The sequence below is a fragment of the Neodiprion fabricii genome, chromosome 4, assembly GCF_021155785.1.
Source record: "Neodiprion fabricii isolate iyNeoFabr1 chromosome 4, iyNeoFabr1.1, whole genome shotgun sequence".
Lineage (NCBI taxonomy): Eukaryota > Metazoa > Arthropoda > Insecta > Hymenoptera > Diprionidae > Neodiprion > Neodiprion fabricii.
Window position 1 is genome coordinate 41,564,609 of NC_060242.1, and position 22,910 is coordinate 41,587,518.

The window sequence follows — 22,910 nt, forward strand, 5'->3', positions numbered from 1 at the left end:
TGAAATATATTTTGAACCAAACTATAAATTATCAGAAAACTTTTCCGCTATTAAGACTAGGTACTGAAATTAACGAAATTTGGTTTTCATATGCATGTTTAAAAAGAATTCGAAATAACCGATTAATCAATTAATTTTTACCGATTCGAGTCGTCTTAGATTATTTTTAGCTGAGTGGCCATCGCTAATTCGCAATCGTAAAGGGCACGCTTGGTTCTCTTGTTATCGATTGCGCAGACGCCCGTAGGAATTGGTCGGCATTGCTTATTAAAATAACATCTCCGGGTCGTCGTCTAGAGGAAAGATATTCGTTGTTGAATAATCAGCGTAACGGGAATAAATTAAAATAATAACGGAATGTTTACCAACGCCGAGATAATAATTACCTTAAAAAATTTTGGCTAGCCGGAACCTGTAACGTGCGGCTTGCAATTTTTCGGTTGCTAAAGCGTATTCCGCATAAACAGGTATTTTGTAACAATAAGAGACCTGACAGCAGTTTATACTAGTTCTAAGGGTTGTTAAATCAATTCCTATCAATGAAAGTATACACTTGCAATAGTCGAAATTTGATCTTTGAATTTTAATATTAAAATTTGACATTCAACAAATACATTATATTAAATATATATTTATGTATACGTACAATATTTCACTAACTTAACCGTAGAATAACAAGCAGTTGTCATAAATACGTTATACCATGGTGCATGAAGGGTTTGTTAACAATCTATCAACCTAACTGGACTCGCATCCCATATTTTTGAATTAATTTGATGAAATTATATGTATACATCGCAAAGCAGTTGATAACGGTAAATTACGTTGGCCATACGTTACACTCACAACAACACTAATTAATACTACGTCGACTAAGTACTTTGTAAAAACGACAACATTACTGCGGTAGTCATTATCTATTCAAATGTATTATATTTTAATCGAGTCTTTCAGTGACTACAGTGAGAGTGAAAACATTCATCAAATATTATGTACCGCTAATTTTTTTTTTTTTTTGTTTCTAACATAACCTTCTCTCGAGCACTTGATGCTCGATTTCCACGTTGTTTGGCGTGTATATCGTCAGCGAAACTATAGAAATGATAGTCGATTCATATTTCGAGAATTTTTAGGATATTCACTTCGTCACAAGATTTTTATCACACCCAATGTCCTTCAGCATGATCATTGCAACATCATTAAAACTGCTGCTTATGTACCAAAGGAAATTGTTCGGATCTTTAGATGGTCCATTAAAACAGCAAATTCAATCTTGAATATCCTCAACGCGACGACCTCTCGCATGATCCAGCACTTTGAATTGTTGGTAAACAATTATGTGCGACAATTATTTGCATTAGGGGTTGTAATAATACAACGCTCGTTACAGGAAAAAAGAGAAAACTCTTAGACGAATTGCAAATGAAAAATGAATATCATGTAATAAGCCCTGGCGTTTTGTTACAATATATAACTATTCAAACAGTTCTATATGTACATAGATATGTTTATCCGCGAGAAACACCGCTTTTCTTTTCATACCTGTTGTATAGTTTTTTTTTTTTTTTTTACATTTATAACAATATTTCTTAGGTTAATTTTTTCAACCTGCATTTATACACATACGTATCAGCGATGAGTCAAGCAAGAATGAAAGTCTCATTGTGTTTTTTATTTCTTCACAACGGATAGTTGGAAATAAATTCGTACATTCTTGAAACACCGTTATTTGACCGATTGTGATCTTAAGAATGTTACAGTATGAAATTGATTATTCAGTGATTAATTTTTTTCGAAAAGACTTTTCCGAGTTTCTCGACTTTACACGTACTTAACCTTCGGTTTTTTAACACACCGGGCTCAGTTACTCGGTGATTGTCTAAAACAATTTTTAGAGCAAGAGTCTAATTGTAAGCGGCGAACTGTGCGTCAATTGCAACGACAAACACGGACGGATAACAGCGCGAAACTCCCGTCAATTTTGCACTCCGCGACAGTGTCGATTTTTGTGCAAAAAATTTGAACCCCTTAACAGCTTCGCACTATAATATATGCGTGAGTAGCAGGTCGTATGTCGCTCTTCTCATATCAAATAAGTTCATTTCGACACCCAAATGTAGTTCGTTTGAAATTAGACCCTATTTTTGTTTAATAAATCGTCGATATTCATTGTTACAATAAATAATTCCCGATTACTAAGCCTGGTTTTCCATAGTTAATTATGAAAAGTAGAAAATAAGAATGAACCAATTTCAGTGCTTCAGACACAAAAATTTTTATCTTCAAGGAAAAATGAAGCTTGTTAATCGGGAAATTGACGAAAGCTGTAATTTTCTATAACCAAATACACAACACTTCGTGACTTGCAAACGAATTACCGTCAAGGTCTACCAAACTGAACATTTCTGTTCCGGATTCATAGGCGAACCTGTCGGGCAGTTGAAATCCGCGGCGAATTCTTTCATGTTAGATAACGGTCCAAGAACCCTGAACTGTCCCGGACTGTGGAAGCCAGTCGTGATGCGGAGCTTCATTGCTTCCGGTCGGTACTTGCTGCACCAAGTGTTGGCAGCGCTAACCCAGAACATTTGCTCAGGCGTGTACTTAAGACCCGGCAGCTTTGGCTCGGGACCGTTTCTCTTCACCCAATCCTTGTACGCCAGGTACGCTTCTTTGATTCCACCGTTGTCGGCAATGTTCTCACCTTGCGTGTTGATCCCGTTCAACTGTGGGGAACGCAGCGATTTACGGCATTTGTGCAAACGCAAAGAATCAATTTTTGAACGGAATTTAATCCGGTATAAAATCCGTGGGTTAGAAAGAAACGTGGCCGAAGCTAGCAGCCAAACGTTCCAACGTTCGTTGGAATAAGGCAGTGGAGTCCAAAATGAAAGTTTTGTGAAATACTTTGAGCGCCCCATACTTTCATATAATTACGAGGATAAGACTGAACTGCATTTTTCTAATTCGAAAAAGTTCAACACGTTTGGCTGCTAACTCTGGCTGGTAGTTTCAGCTCCATTGGAAGGAGCACAAGCAGTACTTACGTTCAGTCCGACAGATTCCACCGTGTAATTTCCGTACTGATAGATGATGCACTCTGCTTTCTCCAAGTACCTTTCCTTCGTTTCCGGCTGCCACCAGTCCACCAGATTTCCCTCCTTGTCGAACTGCCTACCCTGGTCATCAAAGCCATGGGTTATTTCGTGGCCGATAACGAAACCAATTGCACCGTAGTTCATGTACCGCGGGCGGTCGTTACTGAAGAATGTTCCCTGCAGGATACCAGCCGGAAATTCTATGGGCGAAAATTAAAACCATGGGTTCATTGTTTCTGGCTATGGATAACCAAGTGAATGTAATCATATTATGATACTTACGAATACTATTCTCGATCGAAGAATAGAATGCGTTGACAATCGCTGGACGGCCATGGCTGACCCAGTCACTTTTGTTGACAGGTTTCCTTAGCCTTCCGAAGGAATACTCGGTTCCAAACAGAGTCAAGTTAAGGATGCTACCGACGTAATCATCGGGGTTGAGTTCCAGACCGTCATAGAATTCCTCGAGTTTCTTATCGTCGAGAAGCTCGTCCGGATAAGCGATGTGAGTTGCCATGGACGCAGCTTTTTCCAGAGCAGCCTTTCTGGTTTTCTCGTCCATCCATTCGACCTGAAACATCGAGGAAAATATGTCTTAGAATATCCTGCAGGCAATGAACGGCAGCAGATTCGATCAGAAACTGTGGTCAGATATGAACCAACCTTTTCAAGGATCTTTGTGAACTCCTGCCTAATATCAGCCACCATTTCAACAGCATTCTTCTTTGCGTCTTCCTTAAAGTACTTCCTCACGTAAAGTGCGCCAGTACTGCTTGCCAAGCTGCCTGCAACGATGTCTACGCACTCCTTCCACCTTGCTTCTCTTTCTGTCTTACCACTCAGTGCCGTGGCGTACTCTAACTGTCTCTTCCTGATGTGTTCGTTCAGGTAACTGACGGAAGCTCCCGCGACTCTCCACATTACGTAATTTGCCTGAACTTTTTTTGGGGTATTCTTCACGAGTTCTTCGAAGTCGCTGATGTATGCGGGCACATTCACGATCACGATCTCGCCGTCATCGACGTGTACGCTTCCCGCCAGCAACTTGTCGATGTACTCCTCCCAGTCTACGCTGGGGTACTTCTCTTTCAGCTCTGCTACTGTCATGGGGTTGTAGAGGAGAGTAGCGTTTCGACGTTTCTCGTTAGGCAGTGAAATCTGTAAGCCGTAATATACATTGTGTTATTATCGATCTTATTATACTTCACTCCGAAAAACCTTATTTCTACTTCAGTTCAGTATCGATTTGTACTCACATTTGCCAGCTTGATTTCGAATTCTAGTGACTCGGAGAGTTCCCGCGTTGCCACGTCTTTATCGGCTCCTAGGATCACCGCTATGTCAATCATGTACTCGAAGTAAGCCTTGACTATTTTGTCTTCCGGACCTTTGGATAAATATTCGCGAGATAGACCCAGCGAGGCTTGATCAAACTGTGGATGGTAAAGGAGTTCCAGTTTACTGATGTTACAGTTCCATTTGAGAGATAAAACTCACTCGTCAAGCTCTCATACTCACGTCAATTACACGTTTCGTGCTGTTCTTTAAATCGACGCCGATACTGAAGTCGATAAAGTAATCCACCGAGTAGCCGACTTTTCGAAACCTGTAAACACTGTCCACCCAATTGAAGTCGTTTTCGTTCCAATTGTTTTGCTCTATTACGGGCCATCCCCCGAGTTGTTTCAGAATTTTCTGAAGTGGTTCCAAACCGGCCTTTTCGATAGCAGCTAAAATGAATTGCTTGTTTAATAAACCGGGAAATGAAAAAGTGACGTATCACTGCGACTGGGCTTACTTTTGTTCATGCAAGCCTTGTACAAATTCTTCACAAGCTTGAATGGCTTCGGCTCATCGTCACGAAGCGGTTCTTCTATACTCGCTCTCAACTGTTCCTGAAGTTTATCGCTGATTACGGAGAATGTATTGACGCTAGTTTTGTCGTCAGGGATTATAGTCGAGGCTTCGAATCCTCCACAAGCAAACTCGTAGAAATTATCACAGGGCTCGACCTCTGGGTTCATGTTTTCCAATACTTTGGAAGCTGAAGAATATCATTTAAATCATGAATCAAATAACCATCGTTGGAAGGCTGACAGGTGCGCACGAAATAACTCACCAGTGTGAACGCATCCCGGTGAGAAGCATATCGCATCTTTGTCCTCATCGTCTCCTTTGGTGAAGATCGATGTCTTTCTAGACGATGGGTCAGATCCCAGGGCCGCTGATGCTGTGAACGGTAGCATCTCTCTGTTAGCGACCACTATTTTTGTTTCAAGTCATGAGGTGCAGGTGCATGAAAGAAATGCAAAGCGTGCGTTAGAGATCGTCTTTTACAATTACAAGAGGTGAATTTGCGTTACTTGACGATCATCGACCTACTGTAATTTGGGTACAAAATACACACGTCTGCAAAAAAATATTTTCGTTTCAGCTGCACTGAATGTTTTTGGTAAATGTTATGTTTTCGAGTGTGCTGAATCTAAAAATGACTTCCATTTCCCTCCATAACGAACAGTATTCTTTCAAAATACAAGGTGTTTGCATAAAAAAATAGTAATAGTTTTGAAAAAACTACCACTTCATTAGATTGAACTAAACAACATTTCTTATAAAATTGAACAGCAAATTCTTTATGAAATGTAGTTTCGTGTTTATACTTTTTGCCTATGAAACCTATTCGTCTTTTCTTTGATACATCTCCGAAAATGCTTCCGCTTTCCACTTTCTGTTTCCCTGTTTGTATTTATTCTTGAGACTCACTCTGATATATATTTAATTAGAGTAAGAAATCACTTTCCCTTAGAATTTTTAGAATCAAGAATATCATACCAGATTTCTAGATAAACGGGACTTTCACCCTGAATAAAACTGCAAACACTAGTTTAAGAAAAAATCTGTCGTGATGGAACTTTTTGAGTATTTTTCCCGGTTTCAGTGAGTAAAAATTCTTAAGAAACAGTATAAAAAACTTGTGCAGTTTTTTGATTGCAGACCTGTGCAAGCCGACCCAAGTAAAACTCTCTACTGCTTATTACTCTCTACGCACGTAAACTGTGTGCTCATTAAATTCGCCATGAAATTTCAACTGCCGAGCATGCAATGGCGAGTAGAATTGCACTTTTTATTACTGTACTATATGCTTAGTTCAGATTGGCCATGATACGATCATATATATCAATAAAGAAATCGGTTTGATCAACAATGTGTATTTTCGATTAAATTACACAACCATTTTCTGGCTGGACTTCAATCGCCTTATTCTTATTGCGTACGTCAGGATCATATTGACTATTGTCACCAATCTTTCGGCAAGCGATAATGAACAGGATGTATTGAATTGCGTCAAGTATTCTCATAAAAAACGGGTCTTGTTACGTTTTAATGATCACACGATGGCATTTGATACCCGGATATCATTTACCGTGCGTAAAATTACGAGTACCACGTTGGGTTGGATCATTACATATCTCCGGAATATAGGAGTGCCCGGTGTTCACTGCAGTTCATTCAGACGCTTTTCCGGTTTTAATGTCATTTCAGAGTGCAACTGTAATTGGGTAACCGCAGCGATTGGTTATGCAACAGGTACGATTACAAAGCCCACAGTTGTCCAAGGGTATACGAATGACACAGAAATTTAAAAACGTGATTTACCGGGATGAAAATGCAGAAACGACAGGCTACTTAATTTTGGCACTCGGTCAAAACTAAAAGAAAGAAAATAATAGATTGACCAACTTTACTGAACATGGCGTCGAAATGCGGCGGAAAGAAGATTGATTTGTAATTCACATCAACGCCGAGTTTTACTTGACGTTAAGGCCTAACTGTTCTGAACAGTTTTTTCCTCTCAACAAATGACATTTCTTCATATTTAGTAAAGGCAGCGAATCCTTTCTCTGTGTACAAAGGACCTCAAAACTCACGTATCCACTTGAGCACTGCTCGGACCTACCGCGGATGATACTTGGCGTTACGCAAGGAAAGAAGTTAGCAGATATTCGCTACGTGGCATCCATATAATGGTTAATTACAACACGCGCTTTCTCAGGCTGTTTATTACGTGACGATGATAGATAAGTATTGGGTATTAATTCGGTGGTAGGAGTGGTTTTCCTCCGCACGCTACGCCAGAACGAAAGACTTGATGCAACTCTGAGAGGAGGATTCACTGCATTTAGATTGACCAATATGACGATCCTTATACAATCATCATGCTGTACTTGCTGGTACAAACTATCGGATGTGTTCGGACTCGCAGCACGATGCTATTAATTCCTGACGCACATGTTGGCCGTGCCTCGACATTTCAAGTCAAAGCAACTCCAATGCCCGTTCTAAATTCTAGTAATGGCGGTCGCTTTGCTGTACCAAGAAGAGTTCAGCCTTTGGCTAATATCCAATCCAGGCACAAGAGGATCATGTCTGAACGGGCAAACTTGGCAAGAAGTTCTGCAAATTACTGAACACGCAGCGTGGATCAAAATTCGACTACCAAGTGCGGAACTAGCGACTGAATGCAGGTAGTAGTCTGAGAATTCTAGCCACGATTTAATTGTCAAGGCGATTAAAGCGATTAGTGTATCTATTTTGGTGCGACTACGTGAGCAGTGCTGGGGCTCTTAAGCATCGAATTTTTGACATGCTGAACTGAATCCAAGTGACGGTCTGTTGCTGGTCTCCTTCGGAGGTGACACATAAAGGCCGAGACACAGTCCGTCTCGCGACTCACCAGAATTTGACGTCGAGATGTCACAAGGACCTGTAGCGGTGGCAACTACCGCGAGTCCCACGGCCAGAGCCACGCAGAGAAGAACTCCGGTCACGGCCACGATGGTCAGGCCTCGCTCCATCGCCGAGCGCCGTTTCCACCATGTTGGATTTCTGAAAATGAATGAAAATAACACGAAATTTAATCATCAATGAGCTTCGGAAGGTTCGTATAATTTTGCACAGCGTTGCGTAGTCATACTTCGATTTGTCGTAATGAACAGATATTTACTTTGCTCGGATTTAATTGAGTGATCCGATCGCAAATCATTTCCAGTACACGATAACAGACAATGCAAAATGGTTTTCTTATTTCAATGAACACAATTGAAAGCATTCGGTTGTGGGAACATTTTTTCCTTCAGCAAACCTACACTCGATATCGTTCCAACAAGAGTCTGCAGTTACTTTACGATCAGTGTTCATTTCAAGCATTCGAGTAACATAACTTCGTCAACGTATCAACTTAGTTGCGTTGTTGCAAGTAAAACATTGATTTTCTTCGCGCTAACCTTGAGGATGTAAAAGAATATGTCATTTCCAGTGTAGGTATATCAAATCGCATTGTAACGACGCAGGCATAATATGCACGGGGCAGGTCGTTTCATCGAGAATCGCCATTGAAGGGGATGCCGTAAAGGAGTAGGGAACGTTGTCACCCTTACGGTTCGAGGTAAGGCGATGCAAGCCGGCGGGATGCAAATGGAGCCATAAAAAGACATAACAGCTTGTCAGAAGAATTCATGAAGGTACCGTGCAATACGCTTCGTGTATACTGCGTTACCACCTTACGGGCACTCTCAGGTTGTTGTTAACGCGTCTGCTATAAGATGATAAAATACCACCGTAAGAACGCATCACTTGGGAACCTTGGAAAGGTAGGGTGAGAAGGTGAGAAGTGAACTTGCAGAAGACGTAAAGTGGGATACGATACAATCACTGGAAGGCATCGACGGCTTGCAGGATCAAAGTTGGGAAAAGAAAGAACGTTTGCATCCGATCTTTATAGTCTCTGATCGATTCTCATAGCTCGTCAGGGTGATTGTCATAAATTTTTAGTACCTACCTACGAATGTACGACAAATATGAAGGGAAAGTCTGTTTGCGGTGTCGGTAAGCCGAATGTCGAATGCCAGCGGCACGTTGCCTGCACTTGCGAAACGTTTCAATTGTGTTCCGATTATGCAAAGCTTGACGTCACGGGTGACGACGATTATACACGGGCATGTATAGCAAGGTGCACCGATCCACAACTACTCGATTCTATTGCAACATACGCATCTTTGCGTGTAGTTATACCGAACCATTATACCTGTCAGGCGCCACTGTTGCCCTCTTGCGTCATACTCGAGGTCGGAAAAATAACTGTCACGGAATTAACCCTCCGTTGGCCATGTGCTTTTTTGTACACACCGTTAGCCAACGTATACTAATTCGTCGACAGCTGTTATTTACCCACTTGGAAGCAAAAAAATACTTCCCTAACCATTTAGGTACTTGCTTGGAGGTTTCTTTTCGACACTCCGACAGTTGGATTATGAAAATGCTTGGCAATTTATTAGTTAAAAATTAATTAAGAAAAAAAGATCGAGCCGAGCGACCATTTTTAGTCAAGTCAGATTGTGGACGAATTCGTATACGTTGACCAACAGAGGGTTAAGAGTATCCATGACATTTTGTGCTTAGAGTTTCAGGTATCAGTAGCCGATTTTGCAACCGATTTGAACAAATCGTCATCTGCAAGGAGTCAACAAACATGTGACCATTCGGCAACCTGCCATCAAAAGTACACCCGCAAAGAAACTGCAATGGTGACTTTCCGTCATCGATAGGAAGTGTGGCCCAACTTTCGCGTGGCTAGTTTAGCTGTAAGCTAGGTGATTGGGAGACAGACATTAGGGACTTTACATCCATACTAGCGCCGGTCGTGTCATCAGAGTACAGTGCGTAATGTCGGGAAAGACGGAAACTCTACGTTGACGATATTCGTGGGGATGGATAATCGTGGAATCCTTTGTCTTCGTACTCGTGTTTCTTATCTCTGGCTTACCGTTAAAGAAAGAGACGTTTTCAGACCGGGTCTCCGCTGTACTTCTACGGCGGTGCAGGTTCGTAACAATTCAAAGGCCGAGTGGTCGGTTAACTTTCTAATACGAGATCCATGAGCTTGGCTTGAGGTCAATAGACTCGCTCTGTACGTACAACCATAGATATCCAATGGGACTCGGCGTCTGCTGCACCCTCGTGCTCGTAACCTTTCTCTTATATTCTCTTTTACGCTCTCGTTTCTCTCGCCGTCTAAACCGCAGAGTAAATTCACTTGCGGTCAAGTTTAACTTGCTAAAAGCTTTCGACTTCCACAAATCGTGGTTATACCCAAAGAACCTCATCCTCTAAATGCATTATTGCTAATTTAGATAATTCTACCTCTGCTTTCAGACTTGGTGGATAGAGATAATCGAAAGAACGGGAACCTCTTTCCTCCTATTTCCATCGTGCAATATTTTCTGACGAGAACTTTGCGGTTGCGATAAATGGGTAAAGATGATCGTCACTGTTTATTTAATTTTTTTTCACAATTGCCAGATGTGGAAAGTATATTTTTTCGTCATTCAAATTCATGAATTTTTACACGCTGCACACTATCGAGGTTCAACACCACTTGATCAATGCTGTAATTCTCCCAAGATCAACTCGAAATACATCTTGCGCAATGCGATCACTTCAAATGCCAATCTTCCCAACTCGAGACGCAAATGATACTTAAAGAAAATCTAGGCTCGCTTGAGCCGCGGCATCTGTTCTAAAAAGCAAATAAATGCTTTAGAATTAGTCTTACGTTGATAAAATGAGGAAAAAATGTCCGCATAACGGCATGTAAGACACGTCGAATGGAGAACCTGGTAATCATTTTATGAAAGTTGGACACGTGCCAGAGTATAAAAAATGTATACACCCAGTTTAACGAGCGATAGGAATTATTGTAACTTTCGAAATTGTAGCAATTTCGGGTCCGTACGTGTGACAAACGGTAAAATTCAATGTTCTCAAACCACACGTAAGCAAGTCTGCACACGTCTGATCGAATGAAATAGAAAATCGACAAAAACTCAATCTTTGCCAGTTCATTGAGCATGGTTTCGCTTTCGACGACGGTGCAACAGTCTAACGCCGATTTGCTAACTATATACATTGGAATACGTCCGATGGCGGGCAGAACTAACGAATGAATCATTGAACGCACAGATAGTGTTGGTTGCTGAATAGTTGACGCTAAGTTCCGCACTTTCAGCGGACAGAAAATTGGTGCGTTACATGAGACGAAAAAACTTTTGCGCGATAAGTAATACCTTATACCTTTGTTTAACGATTTAGGGATTTCTAGGTGGTTGCAATTTGAGCAAATTCTTTCTTCTGGTGAAAGGGGCAGGGTTGAAATTCCGAATTTGACAAGTTGCGAAAGAGCTGAATTGTCAATTTTTTGCTGGCGACACTTAAAGTAAAGAAATCAAACTTTGACCACACATCAAAGTTTCGAACGGTCCGAAACCCGACGGCTCAACGTTCCGAAAGGACAAATGCCAGAAAGATGTAACTCCGAAAAGTCAAAATTTCGAAAATACGAAGACGAGAAAATTTAACAATCTGAAACATCGAAATTCGGAATGATTCAAAATTTTCATTTCCGTGAATTTTTGAATTGGTGAAATTTCATCACTTTAATTGATCTTTCTTTATTTTGAATTTTCGATATCTTTACGTTTGGAATCCCGGTCATTCTGATTTTCGGTTTTTCTGATTTTTTACACCCACTCGTTGAGCAAACTACGCTTTGTGAGTATACTTCAATTTTCCAAATTTTACTCTATCGAAACTTTATTTGTCGGAATCTTTCGTTTCGGAACCTTGAGTCGCGGGGTTTCCGATCATTTAAAACTTCATTGTTTCTTCAAAGTTTAATTTCTTTACGTTCAAGTTTCGCCATCAAATAAGTCGGAATTAGGCGCTTTCGAAACTTTTCGAATTTGGAACTTGAACCCCGCCCGCGGTGAAAATTGAAATTAATTTGCAATCAGAAACACGTTTTCCTTCCTTTTTTCATTCGTCCTGTACATACATGCTAAAGTCAATGCTGATCGAGAAAATCGTGGTGCTCTCAGCGCGGCAATTGATATTTCTTGAATTACGCCGGTAAGTAATATTACACACGGGTAAATGTCATTTGCATCGACGGTATATGGCTGGTGAAAATTTATCATGTTTGCCCGAAGATGAAGACGAGAACGAGGGGAGCTCTCAATTTTGCGGTATTTACCCTCGTCGACGAGTTATGTAGGATATCCAAATTGGCCACCGATCGAACAAATTTCTCGCCCCAATACCCAAACGACCCAATCCCACCGAAGACACCCTCGTGTACGCGTTTCAAGCACGATCTAGCCAAGATCCCGGAGTGATAAACTTCGATCAACGACCGCCCGGAGTTTGCTTTTTTCGCCAATTTATGCAGGCGAATATTAACGCCTGCCAAGACAGGCACCGGATAATAATGGATAATGATGGAAAAGTCAAATAAAATAAATTGGACCTCGTTCATAGTCAGGGGCGTAAGAATGAATTTTTTTAAAAGACACTGATCAGCGAAGCTACTCCGGAATTCGCTTCGCAATCTAATCCGAAGGATATCGAACCCCTCCGTGGGAATTCCAAATTCCAGGAGTAAATTTCCAAGAGGTATAACCCTCGATTGACTAACCGTTTTCCAATTCGGAATAATACCTTTGAACGATCAGCATTTTTTTTTTACATCTCGCATAAATTTTCGGAGGGATTCGGGCCTTCGGAAGACGCTATCGGCGTACGTTATGTATATATATATATATATTTTGTTACTTTACGTTCGATCCACTGTGCATGAGAGACTTTCCACATCGGATCGAAAGAAAAAATTCGGGTTTTATCTCTGTCACGAAAAATCGGATCCAGTAATCCAACGATTTTACGATTCCAATTATAGCTTGAAACTTAGGAGACGTGTGTCAAAAATTTTCATCGTACAAAAGTTTTGTTATTTTCTACGTAGCATCCGGTAGTGATTTTGAACACAAATTCCTTTGCAGTTAGAGTGCAGTTTTTGCTGAAAACCGGCGTAAATTATTCGTATTAAATACGTGCCTCGATCGGTTTCGCTAAAATTTCTACACGGCAAGGCTTTTTCAACTCGAAAGTTGATACAAAATTTTCAAAGTGCGATTGAACTGTTTCTTGACATCTAGAAAACAAGTAGATTATGTATCATGTGACGCGGAGCGAAGGAAAATATCAGATTTGACTTAAAACTGCAGAAAAAGAGGATGCGTCAAGATGTTCGGTAAAAAATTCCCATCGCGACTACATTTTTTACTCCTCCTTCCGAATGTTTTTTTTCGGCTTGTTGATTGCAAAAGTTAGAGAAGCAACGTCTTTTATTTTCGTTACCTCGATGCAACACCGCGTTTACATACATCGTTCACACTTTGATTCCACCTCTAAATTTGAACTTCGAATAAATCTTTCCCCTGCAATGATGATAATTCACAACGTTCAATTGAATCGAGGATAAAACCGTTTCTCAACCAAACGAAGGTGAAGTGGTCGATAGCAACGTGACGCAACCGGGATCAAAGAAAATTTAGTACGAGATGCGCGTATCATTTAGAAGTCGATCCGTTAATTTAATCCAGTTGCCTCGAGGCGCATCCTCTTCTTCAACATAAATCGCGTCTGGTGGTCTGTTTTATTTTGTGCGCGATCTATTTCGACTATTTCAATCCTGTATAAGCATGCTCCTGGGTATTACAGCATATTTCTGACCCTAATGTTGTGCCAAACTATATCTCGTCATATCGAAAAACAAATTTCCATCGCATGTTTGAATTCAGTCAAGAAGGTATCAATCGGACGGTCAATCTAATTTTTATTTACACGTCTTACCCGCTGATGTATATTTTATTTCCGGAGCCCAGTTTATTTTCAAATAAAACCTCTCAAGAGTATCCATTAGTCATTTTGACGCCGGTTATTTGTCGGAAATGGAAACCTGTCAATTGATAAAAAAGAAAGGAGATGGAGGAGAAAAAAAAAAAATACTCGTACAACCGCGTGATTACGGCGAAAGACTGAAACGCGGTGAAAGTTTGCCCAGAGAAGGCAGAGACTGTCGGCAAAAGAGCATTTTAGAAAACTGCTCGTACCGCAGAATTCGCACGTTTATGTAGATATACATACGGAATTGTGTCACCTGCTTTAAACTCGAAGCTGAGCATCTCGCGACGTATGTAATAAGGAAATATCAGTTCCCGAACGCATCGTCAGCCGCGTAAATTGATTCTCGAAAAAAAAAAAACAAAACGGCGACAATTATCTCAACGAGAATTTCTATCTCCCGTAAACAGCACATCCTGAGAATGAAAAGGAGGAAAAAAATAGGAAAATGTGGCGATTTGACAATTTCGCAAAACGAAACTGTCCCGCAGTATTTTTACTTCCTTACGACGTATTCGAGGTAGCGTTTTATTTCGAAGGAAAATCTTCAGTCGTCGATGTCGCCTCGAATGGTTCAAATACTTCAATGTCACGTACAAGTGCTGGTTTTTACTTCAATTTGAAATCTTTACAGAAGGCTTACGGCACGTAATGTATGCACGCATGCACGATAACGAGAATATTGCACAGCGATCAGTGTTCTGGAACAGCTCAGAACCGTTCGCTGCTACACTTCATTCCAGTCAGACCCGAGTACATTTACACAAGAAGGAGCAGTTTTTCAGCCGTTCTGTCGTAACGGAGATCGATAGACTCGTTTCAATATCAGCCAATTTATACTTCCATGAAGGGATTTAGTTCCTACGATTTGAAGATGACGAAGGAAAGTATGAGATATAAGTAAAGACTAAGAGAAAGAGAAATTCAATCGAAACATTTAGCTGTCGTGAACGTTTAAAATTGTTTAAACGAAACGTTGGCTAACAAGTTCTTCGGGAATGAGTTTTATTTTTTTTTTTTTTTTGTCATGTGAAATAAATTCGTTATTTTGAAACTTCCGTTTTCAAAAATTTGTAACGGCTGTATCTACGAAACTGTTCGTTCAAAGCCCCGAAAACTTCTTGACTGTAATTTACATCGATTTTACGAGAACATATCCAAAATACACGATTTTTTATCCATTATTCAAAATGTAAAATTTTAGAAAAAAGAAATTTCAAATAACGAGAAAATTTGTTAAATATTCACGTGTATTTAGAAGAAATCAACGAATTCATTTCAGATGGAAACAAAAGTTCCCTAAAAATTTGACAAACAATGTTTTGTTTAAACAATTGCTTGATAACTTTCGGGCATTATTATTATCAAAATTCAATTTTCTTATCGTCTCTATTGTCGTTGATTTTTTTCCGATTCTTATCTTATCACAAAGTATTCAATATTGTCGACAAGATTCACTTTTGGTTGAGAATGTGTAGCCAGTACATCCTCAACGTTATTGTGCAAATTAAATTTACCAAGTAATTTGGGGGGGGGGGGGGAGGGGTCAAGTATAACTTTATTTCGGATATTCCATCTGAAGGACTGTGCAGGAACAACTGACGGAAACGAGAAATGATATTGCGTGATTAATTAGAGTAATGTTCATACGTGATTAGCCTAAAACTGACCACAACGTTATCAGCCCGTGCCTAGAGACCTGCTTCCGGTTTGAAAACACCGGAAATTGTGGTTAAAGACGAACTTGAAAAAAGTCGTTTAAGGAATTGAGCGTTGCCTGCATACGGTGACTATAACAACGTCTTAGAATTAGAATTATAAATTTTGTTCCGTTACAGTCACGGCTGCCTGTCGAACAATAGATTTTTGTTATAATTTAACAACTCTGTGCGAAATGCAGCGTCAAATTTTATACCCACTTGTTGGATTATACGCTCCGTGCAGCTTTACGCGACGCTAGTGATAATTGGTGTTATTGTTCATACAGCGATTCAAAATATTTGCATACAACACGTGCATTAACGAAATACATAGTAATGTACGTTTGAACTGCATAAATATGCAATCAATGTACATTGTACAGCGAATCGAAGCAATTACACCGACATAGCGATACCTGCAACTAAATCGCAATGTCAGTATTCAGCGTTCGCCTGCATGGTTTTGGACCTGTCCACACAACGGAGAACCTACGGTTATAACTGCAAATTTCATATCGGGATACAAATATCGACCTGCAACGTAGATACGTGAGCACGAACTCGTGACATTTATTGTTCTAGATATTATACCTCGTTTGCTTTCGTTAGACCTTAAATCAGCGAATGCAGGAACTTTATTTTGTATTCGTAATTATACCGAGTGCAACTGCACGAGTCACGTTTTGCGTACTAAACACGATGATTGATTTATTCATTTTTCACTCCCGTACGAGCCTTTACTTGTCAGTCATTTCACCCGCAACCTGCGATAAAGGAAATACGGGGGGAAACGATTTACAATTCATTTCAGAAAAGACGGTTTAATTACATAGGTTTGACTCGCGCACGTTTGAGAAATATTGTTGCATTGAAAGATGGGATAAAATCTAATACCTCGTAAAGTGTGAACTGATCGACACTCGTAGCACAATTGAAATAACGTTTATCCTACAATAGCGTGTAAATAAATTTTTTATCAGAGCTCCATAACTGTCCGGTTTCTATGGAAATAGTCTTTGTTGACGGACGATAATTTTCTGGTATTAATCGAGGGATTGTTTGTGCAAGAAACGATAAAAATGTGCAATAATCGATGGTGCAAACTTGCTCACATCTAGTCGTCAAACAGAGATCCGAAATTTTCGATAATGATCTGTTTACATTGGCGTCTCGACTTCTGCCGGATGTAAAATATTATTGAAACAATCCAAACATCTCCAGATTTGATCAATTATTTAAACTTTGTTTCAATGTCTGAGAAAAATTCCGAAAAATAAAAATTATCGGGGTCAAACGATACGGGCAGGCACGAAATTTGACATATCTTTTTTATTTGTCAAACAACAATTAGTCTTTCAAGACTCACGCGTGTTTTTTGATAAAGTAATCGAAGAGCAATGAATGCGGAAACGATCTTGCGAATCGCGACGAAATTCACTCAAGGTTGAGGATAAACCGAAGCTGATGTGCCGATATTATTTCGGCTTCGGGTATGATGTATACGAGTCAATAAACGGCTTAGCACCATCGGTCGTCACGTTCGGTCAAATGTTTCTCCTCAGGAATTCAGTCACTACAGCCTTACGCGTACGCAAATTTCTAACTATACGGTACTCAAACCGATACGTAAACAAGATTTATACGCCCTATTGCGGACATGTGATTCAATGGATAAGGATCGTCACACGCCCGGTTATCGCACGAATTTGATGTTCGACGTACGGTGAAGAGAAAAAAAGAAAGTATAGATATCTTGATACAGCGTATCGAAGAAATATGGTAGGCATCACGGACACGGGTGATTTGAAACGCTTAATCGTCCTTCGGTGACGTCATAAATCGCGAGCAAATGGGAAAATTGAACCAGTGGTCAGTTGGCCAGTGGCTCTCATTATCGCGTCACGGACAGCCGGCCAGTTTCGACACATCTGACCTCAGACAATGCAAGGTCTGGGCTGTTTACTTCGGAAATTGTTCAACCGAGAGAATGCTCATTCTTGAGAAATCTGATTGCTTTCAGAAACCCTTCGTTGATAATTATTTACAGGTATACTGCCAACTTCTGACCAAATGAATCGCAAAAACGGCGTGGAAATTAGCTCGGATCAAATCCACAGGGTCGTGCGATCAATTCACCATGACGCCGAGTTCACGAATATAAATTGATCGATAATTTTTCATGGGTGACAGAAAATTACTTGGACATTCAAGCTGAATTGGATCAACGAAAAGAGACAATTTTTTTTTTCTCGTGACAAGAATTTGAAATCACGTCTGGTTGAACTAGTTATTCATCTCCATGTAATGCGGATCTATCGGTGATTGCAAGTTCGTCCTTAAGTTTACAATACATCGGTGTTAAATGATATTACGAATATTGTTCATTAAGCACTCCGGAAATTTTATCAAATATGTAATAGAAGGTTCGAGGATCAGTGAAAATATAAGTTCCACAGACATTATTATTATAATCATTTTTTTTTTCTTTACAACATTATTGTTAAGCTTGGAAAATTTTGAAGTAGAGTGAAACCTGAGTTATACGTTTTGCAGTTGTACTTTTTCTCGTTTATACGTTAAATTTTCTTGGTCCTGGCGATTTTTACACTCATAAATCACGTGAAAATATTTCGCTCATGCGTTTTTCGCACTTGTATGCTACGTATTCCGTCCCCTGTCGCTGTTTTCTGTTCAGTTATACTTTATTACAGATGACTTTTAGGTCGAAACTTCCGATTTGATGTTCAATTTGCCTACCGCTAGACGGTGCGCGCGTTTCGATGTTTCGTGTGCTTGTCTATCGCTGGTTGGCGTAGCTTGACAAACGTTCCTATTCCTATCCCAAACACGTTCTGACAAGTTCAGGCAAGCGCGCCATCCACAGGAAGATTCTTTACTTGCGGTCACTGGATTAACCTTAACCTTTTCGCTAGAAGTGAATGCTCATATGACAAGATGAAACCTGTGGAACCTCGGAAAATTATAAATCTTTCAGTCACCAATCACGAAGGTTTGCAATATTTAGGTATTTCGCTTTAACGTTATTTTCATTTATACGTCAGTATTGCCATACCTCTTGAGAAACGTATAACTGAAGTTTCACTGTAGTTAGAACTCTTCGTAACAGAAGTTTGAAAAGACAGTGTGGCATGAAATTGTATATTTTTTAATACTGCTGACTTATGATATTGGCTTTGAATTTCCAGGTTGCGTATGAAGTTGTTAAAGTCGGCTTATATATATTCTGTGAAGTCGTCAAAAAGTTATTATTTTATGATCAATCTGTTTGGTTACTTCCGATGAGCCGCGCCGAAGAAAGTAATTACCTCGATCTGGAGCGGTGCGTTATTCAAAGGATAAAAAAATGAGACGAAATAAAAAATATTTCCATAACTTCAATTGGATAAGAGACTTACCAGTATCAATATTTTTGCTCTCTCAATTCGATATTCTGAGTCGTACTGCTAACACCGGCATCATGGCATGAACCGAAAAAAAAGTTACGCAACTGTAACTTTTACTGAGAATCAAATTTTTTTCTCTCATACAAGTGACTTTTTTATATTGAACATCGAGCAGCGTCGATTTGGAATTTTCTTTTCGCATTTACTAGAGAAGACGGTGAAACAGAATAAGATCTTCTGTAATATCGTTAATAAGATAAAGCACAGCTTTGAATGTGTAGTATTTTTGTCACGGAGTAGATTTTATCACCATACATCTAACGCTGTAATCTTCAATAGGCGCAGAAATCGACGAGGAAAATCCTTCCTTAATCGTTTCTCCCCTGCAGCAGACCCTCTTAAGAGCCAGGTATGAGATGGAACTTGTACACAAGGTATAAAAATCGCCGGTGCTTGTGGCGGGAAAATAATACAGAGGTCACATTGGTAATTTGAGGTTTATTATGAAATACCGACAAGCCTGACCACGGATGTAAATTACACGAGCTTTGATCGAGTAAAACCGTTCAAACCGGTATTTTATCCAAGCATTATCGAGTTTATACACGAGACAGAGAATGGAAAACTTTGGACTATTACCTACGTACGCGTCTAGTCGATCATTGCCTGAACATAATACCCGCGAATAAATAACAGCAATAATAATTGCCAAGCAAACTACCTGTATGCTGGAAAAAAAAAGAAAAAAATCAAAAACAACAACTTAGCAGGATCGAAACAAAAACAACAAGTTATAGTTATGAGACGTCAGATTTTAGACCCGATACGGTGCCAACTGTAAGCTGGTTTTATTATCTAAAAACTTTCTATAGCCAGCATTCCGTTTTTTATTCGACTTTTCTTTACGTCACTTTTCCATTCTCGATTCTTCGGATGAAAGGTGGATAATGAGAAAAGAGAAAGCAGTTCAACCATTTTTCTCAAATTATGTAACAGAGTGTATAATCTGAACCAGTTCTGCGACGTTATTATATACTCGGAAAAGAAGCCAAGTAAACTCGTAAGCCGATGATTATTCAAGTCGAAATCAGTGACGCGAGACGTTGTTTTCCAATTTTGGTCAAAAACAATGCTTTGGCAAAACAAAATACGTCTCGCATCGCGTGAAGTGATGATATTCCGACATTAAGAGGATGAAGGCGAACCACCATCTCGAAAAATCCCACGTGCTGCTCCAAATCATTTCCAAAAAAAAGCATTGCCGGACAAACGATTACTTCTCCGGATGTAAAATTTCACGGTCACGTAACCAACACCTTGTGACTAATGAAAAATTATGGGAACCCGATACGTTGCGAACCTCAAACGATCACAATTGAACCTTATCGCGGTTCATCATCCTCCTCAGTCTTGATTTTCATTATTCAAGATGAAAAGATCAAGGCAACGATGACAGGTATGCAATTTGTAAACCAACGTGCAAATTGAAACAAGTACCGACAAGCGAGTTTGGCACCCACGCGACATCTCCGACCCAGCGCGCAGCATTTCCAATAAGTAATACGGTAATTGACACCTGTAAAAATATGCTTCCCCACAGTGAGTGCGTGAAAACGAATGTCCGCGGGTGTTTTAACGAATACGGTAATGCATAACAGCGGATGCATTTGGGTTACGAGTAAAAATAAGAGAATCTGGAATGTCAACTCACTTTATAACTGTCTGCTTCATACTGGTTGTCATTTCAGCAGTGACACTAGTACATAACACTTGCTGCACCAGCGGTTAGTCGTTGGTAATCAGTTACCACGACGAAATCTTGGGAATTCTGGGTGATGACAATCGTCCCCGTCACAATTAGCCGATCCGTTTCCAAAAATTATCACCCCCGAGCCTTCGGGAATTCCTCTGGCTCTTATCGGCTATTTGGTTCGCGCGGTTTGGTTCCACTGTTTGTTGGGATCGGATCGGACTCTGACTGCCGGACTGGCCCAGCGCGCGCACTTCACCTTCTATATAAACTCTCTCCCTCTCTTTCCCCCTGGCGTTCTCTTATTCTCCTTAACACCCACTCCTCACGCTTTGGAGCTTAGCTCTGTTCCACGACCTATCTTGTACTGGAAAACCAGAAATCGTATCAAGTAGGCCAGGCCTGACCGATTTTACCAACCACCCGTGTTCCCCGGAGGAACTTTGGACACTTTAAATTCCTTCCCGAACCTCATTTACATGGTTCTTTGACAATAGTATCGTAGACACGCGATTGCCTCCTGCAACCCTACTAACTCAACGCAATTTCAAAATTTCTACTCCGGGAAAAGCATGACTGAACTGTCGTTGAGCATGAAAAACCCAAGGCATAGCGGTTATTCAGAAATTAGAGCAAATGCAACACCGTGGTCAACCTAATCGCTAGACTTGTCATTTATTTCAGTAACGTTGCAATTTTTCCGGTTTCAGTGACTTTGCAGAAGACGTGATTCATCGCCTGACATTCTTGAGCCACGTTTTTCATATAAGGAAAAGGTAGGAAACGGATTTCGTCCCTCTGAAATTAATACGAAGTTACACTTAGATTTCACGGTGTAGTTGAGGATCTTTTACACGGTCTTTTCACTGCGATTGTATTAAAAGCAAACCAAAGTATCACCGAAAAATCCCTGGAATAAAAATTTTCGACAAAGAGTATAATTTAATTCTAATTTTAAATAAGCGGAAAATTGAGTGGTGTTCGAGTGACTACCTGGAATGACGCTCCAATATCAATGATTTTACGATTCACTGAAAAAACACTAATAACATGGTGAGACCGAATCTGCCAGAGTCTCTGACAACCCGTCACTCGGTTTCAGGAAACACATCGCTGTTTCTGCTGATTCTATTTTACGCGATTCGGCACGTTCAAAAGTGCTCTGCGAGTATAGTCGGACCTCTTTCAATACATCATGATTGCTTGGCTTGCACGATGTGATAGTTATTCACATGTTTGTGGTTCAGCGAAACCTGCAAATCGGATTGATCGGATGGTGAAAAGATCTCGGTCCGTATCGAGCTTACATCATTGACCAACACAGGTGTTTCCATTTTTCGCAATTTTTTTCAACCGTCAATTAGCGCGTTGGGGTCAGATGCTTCGTGCTGACGTGGGCATGTCGCTCGGTCACTGTGGATTAACAACAAAGGTGATAATTTTCGTCACGCGCCAACGTCAAACGCCTCGACGAACATGCGCTTCGAACTTACGTTTCTCGTCACTCACGTGCGCGATTCGCGTCCTCTTCTTCATTCACCTTGTACTTTGTAATTGACACTTTGCTAGTGAATGCCGACGGCGAAGGATCTCGGGGCATCCGCTGATTCTCCCCTTTCGATCGTGGACGCTCGTCTCGTTTCATCGTCAGAGACGCCAGCGGTCAAATACCTTCTCAATCAACTCGTCGATGGCAAGAGAATGATTTTGTGTCTATAGTTGGGAAAGCGGCTTCCTCGTGCTTTCAATTAAGTATGAAAAGGGTTGCGCATTTTTCTATAAATATCAACATTAGTATACTATTATTAGGTCACGGTGTATATCGTAACGAAGTGCGTCACTGGCTTACACCGTTAGGATATTATTCGAAATGTGGACTTAACGAAGGCCGGTTGTAACAAACCAAAGAATCATGAAGCGGATTTACAAGAGTAACCCTTTCCAAATCAAGGGACATACTGGCGAAAATTTTCTACGCCAAACTATGTCAATTTCGTACGATTTTCTACGTCATTCGGAACCTTTTCGTAGCTTTGACGTACAATTTTTTACATATTATTGTAAATTTACGTAATTTATCGTAGTCTTTTTTTTACTCCACTGTAATCCTGTGAGGTTTGAATTTCGTGACTGTGTTTCTTGTATGATTGAATTGTTG

General features: G+C 40.2%; 1 protein-coding gene across 2 annotated transcripts; it reads right to left on the minus strand.

Moving 5' to 3' along the window:
* Nucleotides 1-564: 564 nt before the first annotated feature.
* Nucleotides 565-20,998, minus strand: LOC124180049 (neprilysin-2). Of its 2 annotated transcripts, none has more exons than XM_046565040.1 (10): nt 20,714-20,998; nt 7,837-7,988; nt 5,221-5,331; nt 4,900-5,145; nt 4,620-4,831; nt 4,358-4,534; nt 3,765-4,259; nt 3,381-3,672; nt 3,048-3,298; nt 565-2,726 (listed from the first exon to the last, which is right to left on the minus strand). In XM_046565040.1, exons 1-10 carry the CDS (start codon nt 20,743-20,745, stop codon nt 2,388-2,390), a joined length of 2,307 nt encoding a protein of 768 aa, XP_046420996.1. In that variant the 5' UTR covers nt 20,746-20,998; the 3' UTR covers nt 565-2,387. The 2 variants fall into 2 exon arrangements, with proteins under 2 accessions (XP_046420996.1, XP_046420995.1); XM_046565039.1 differs by having other exon boundaries at nt 5,221-5,364.
* Between the last annotated feature and the right edge of the window lie 1,912 nt (nt 20,999-22,910).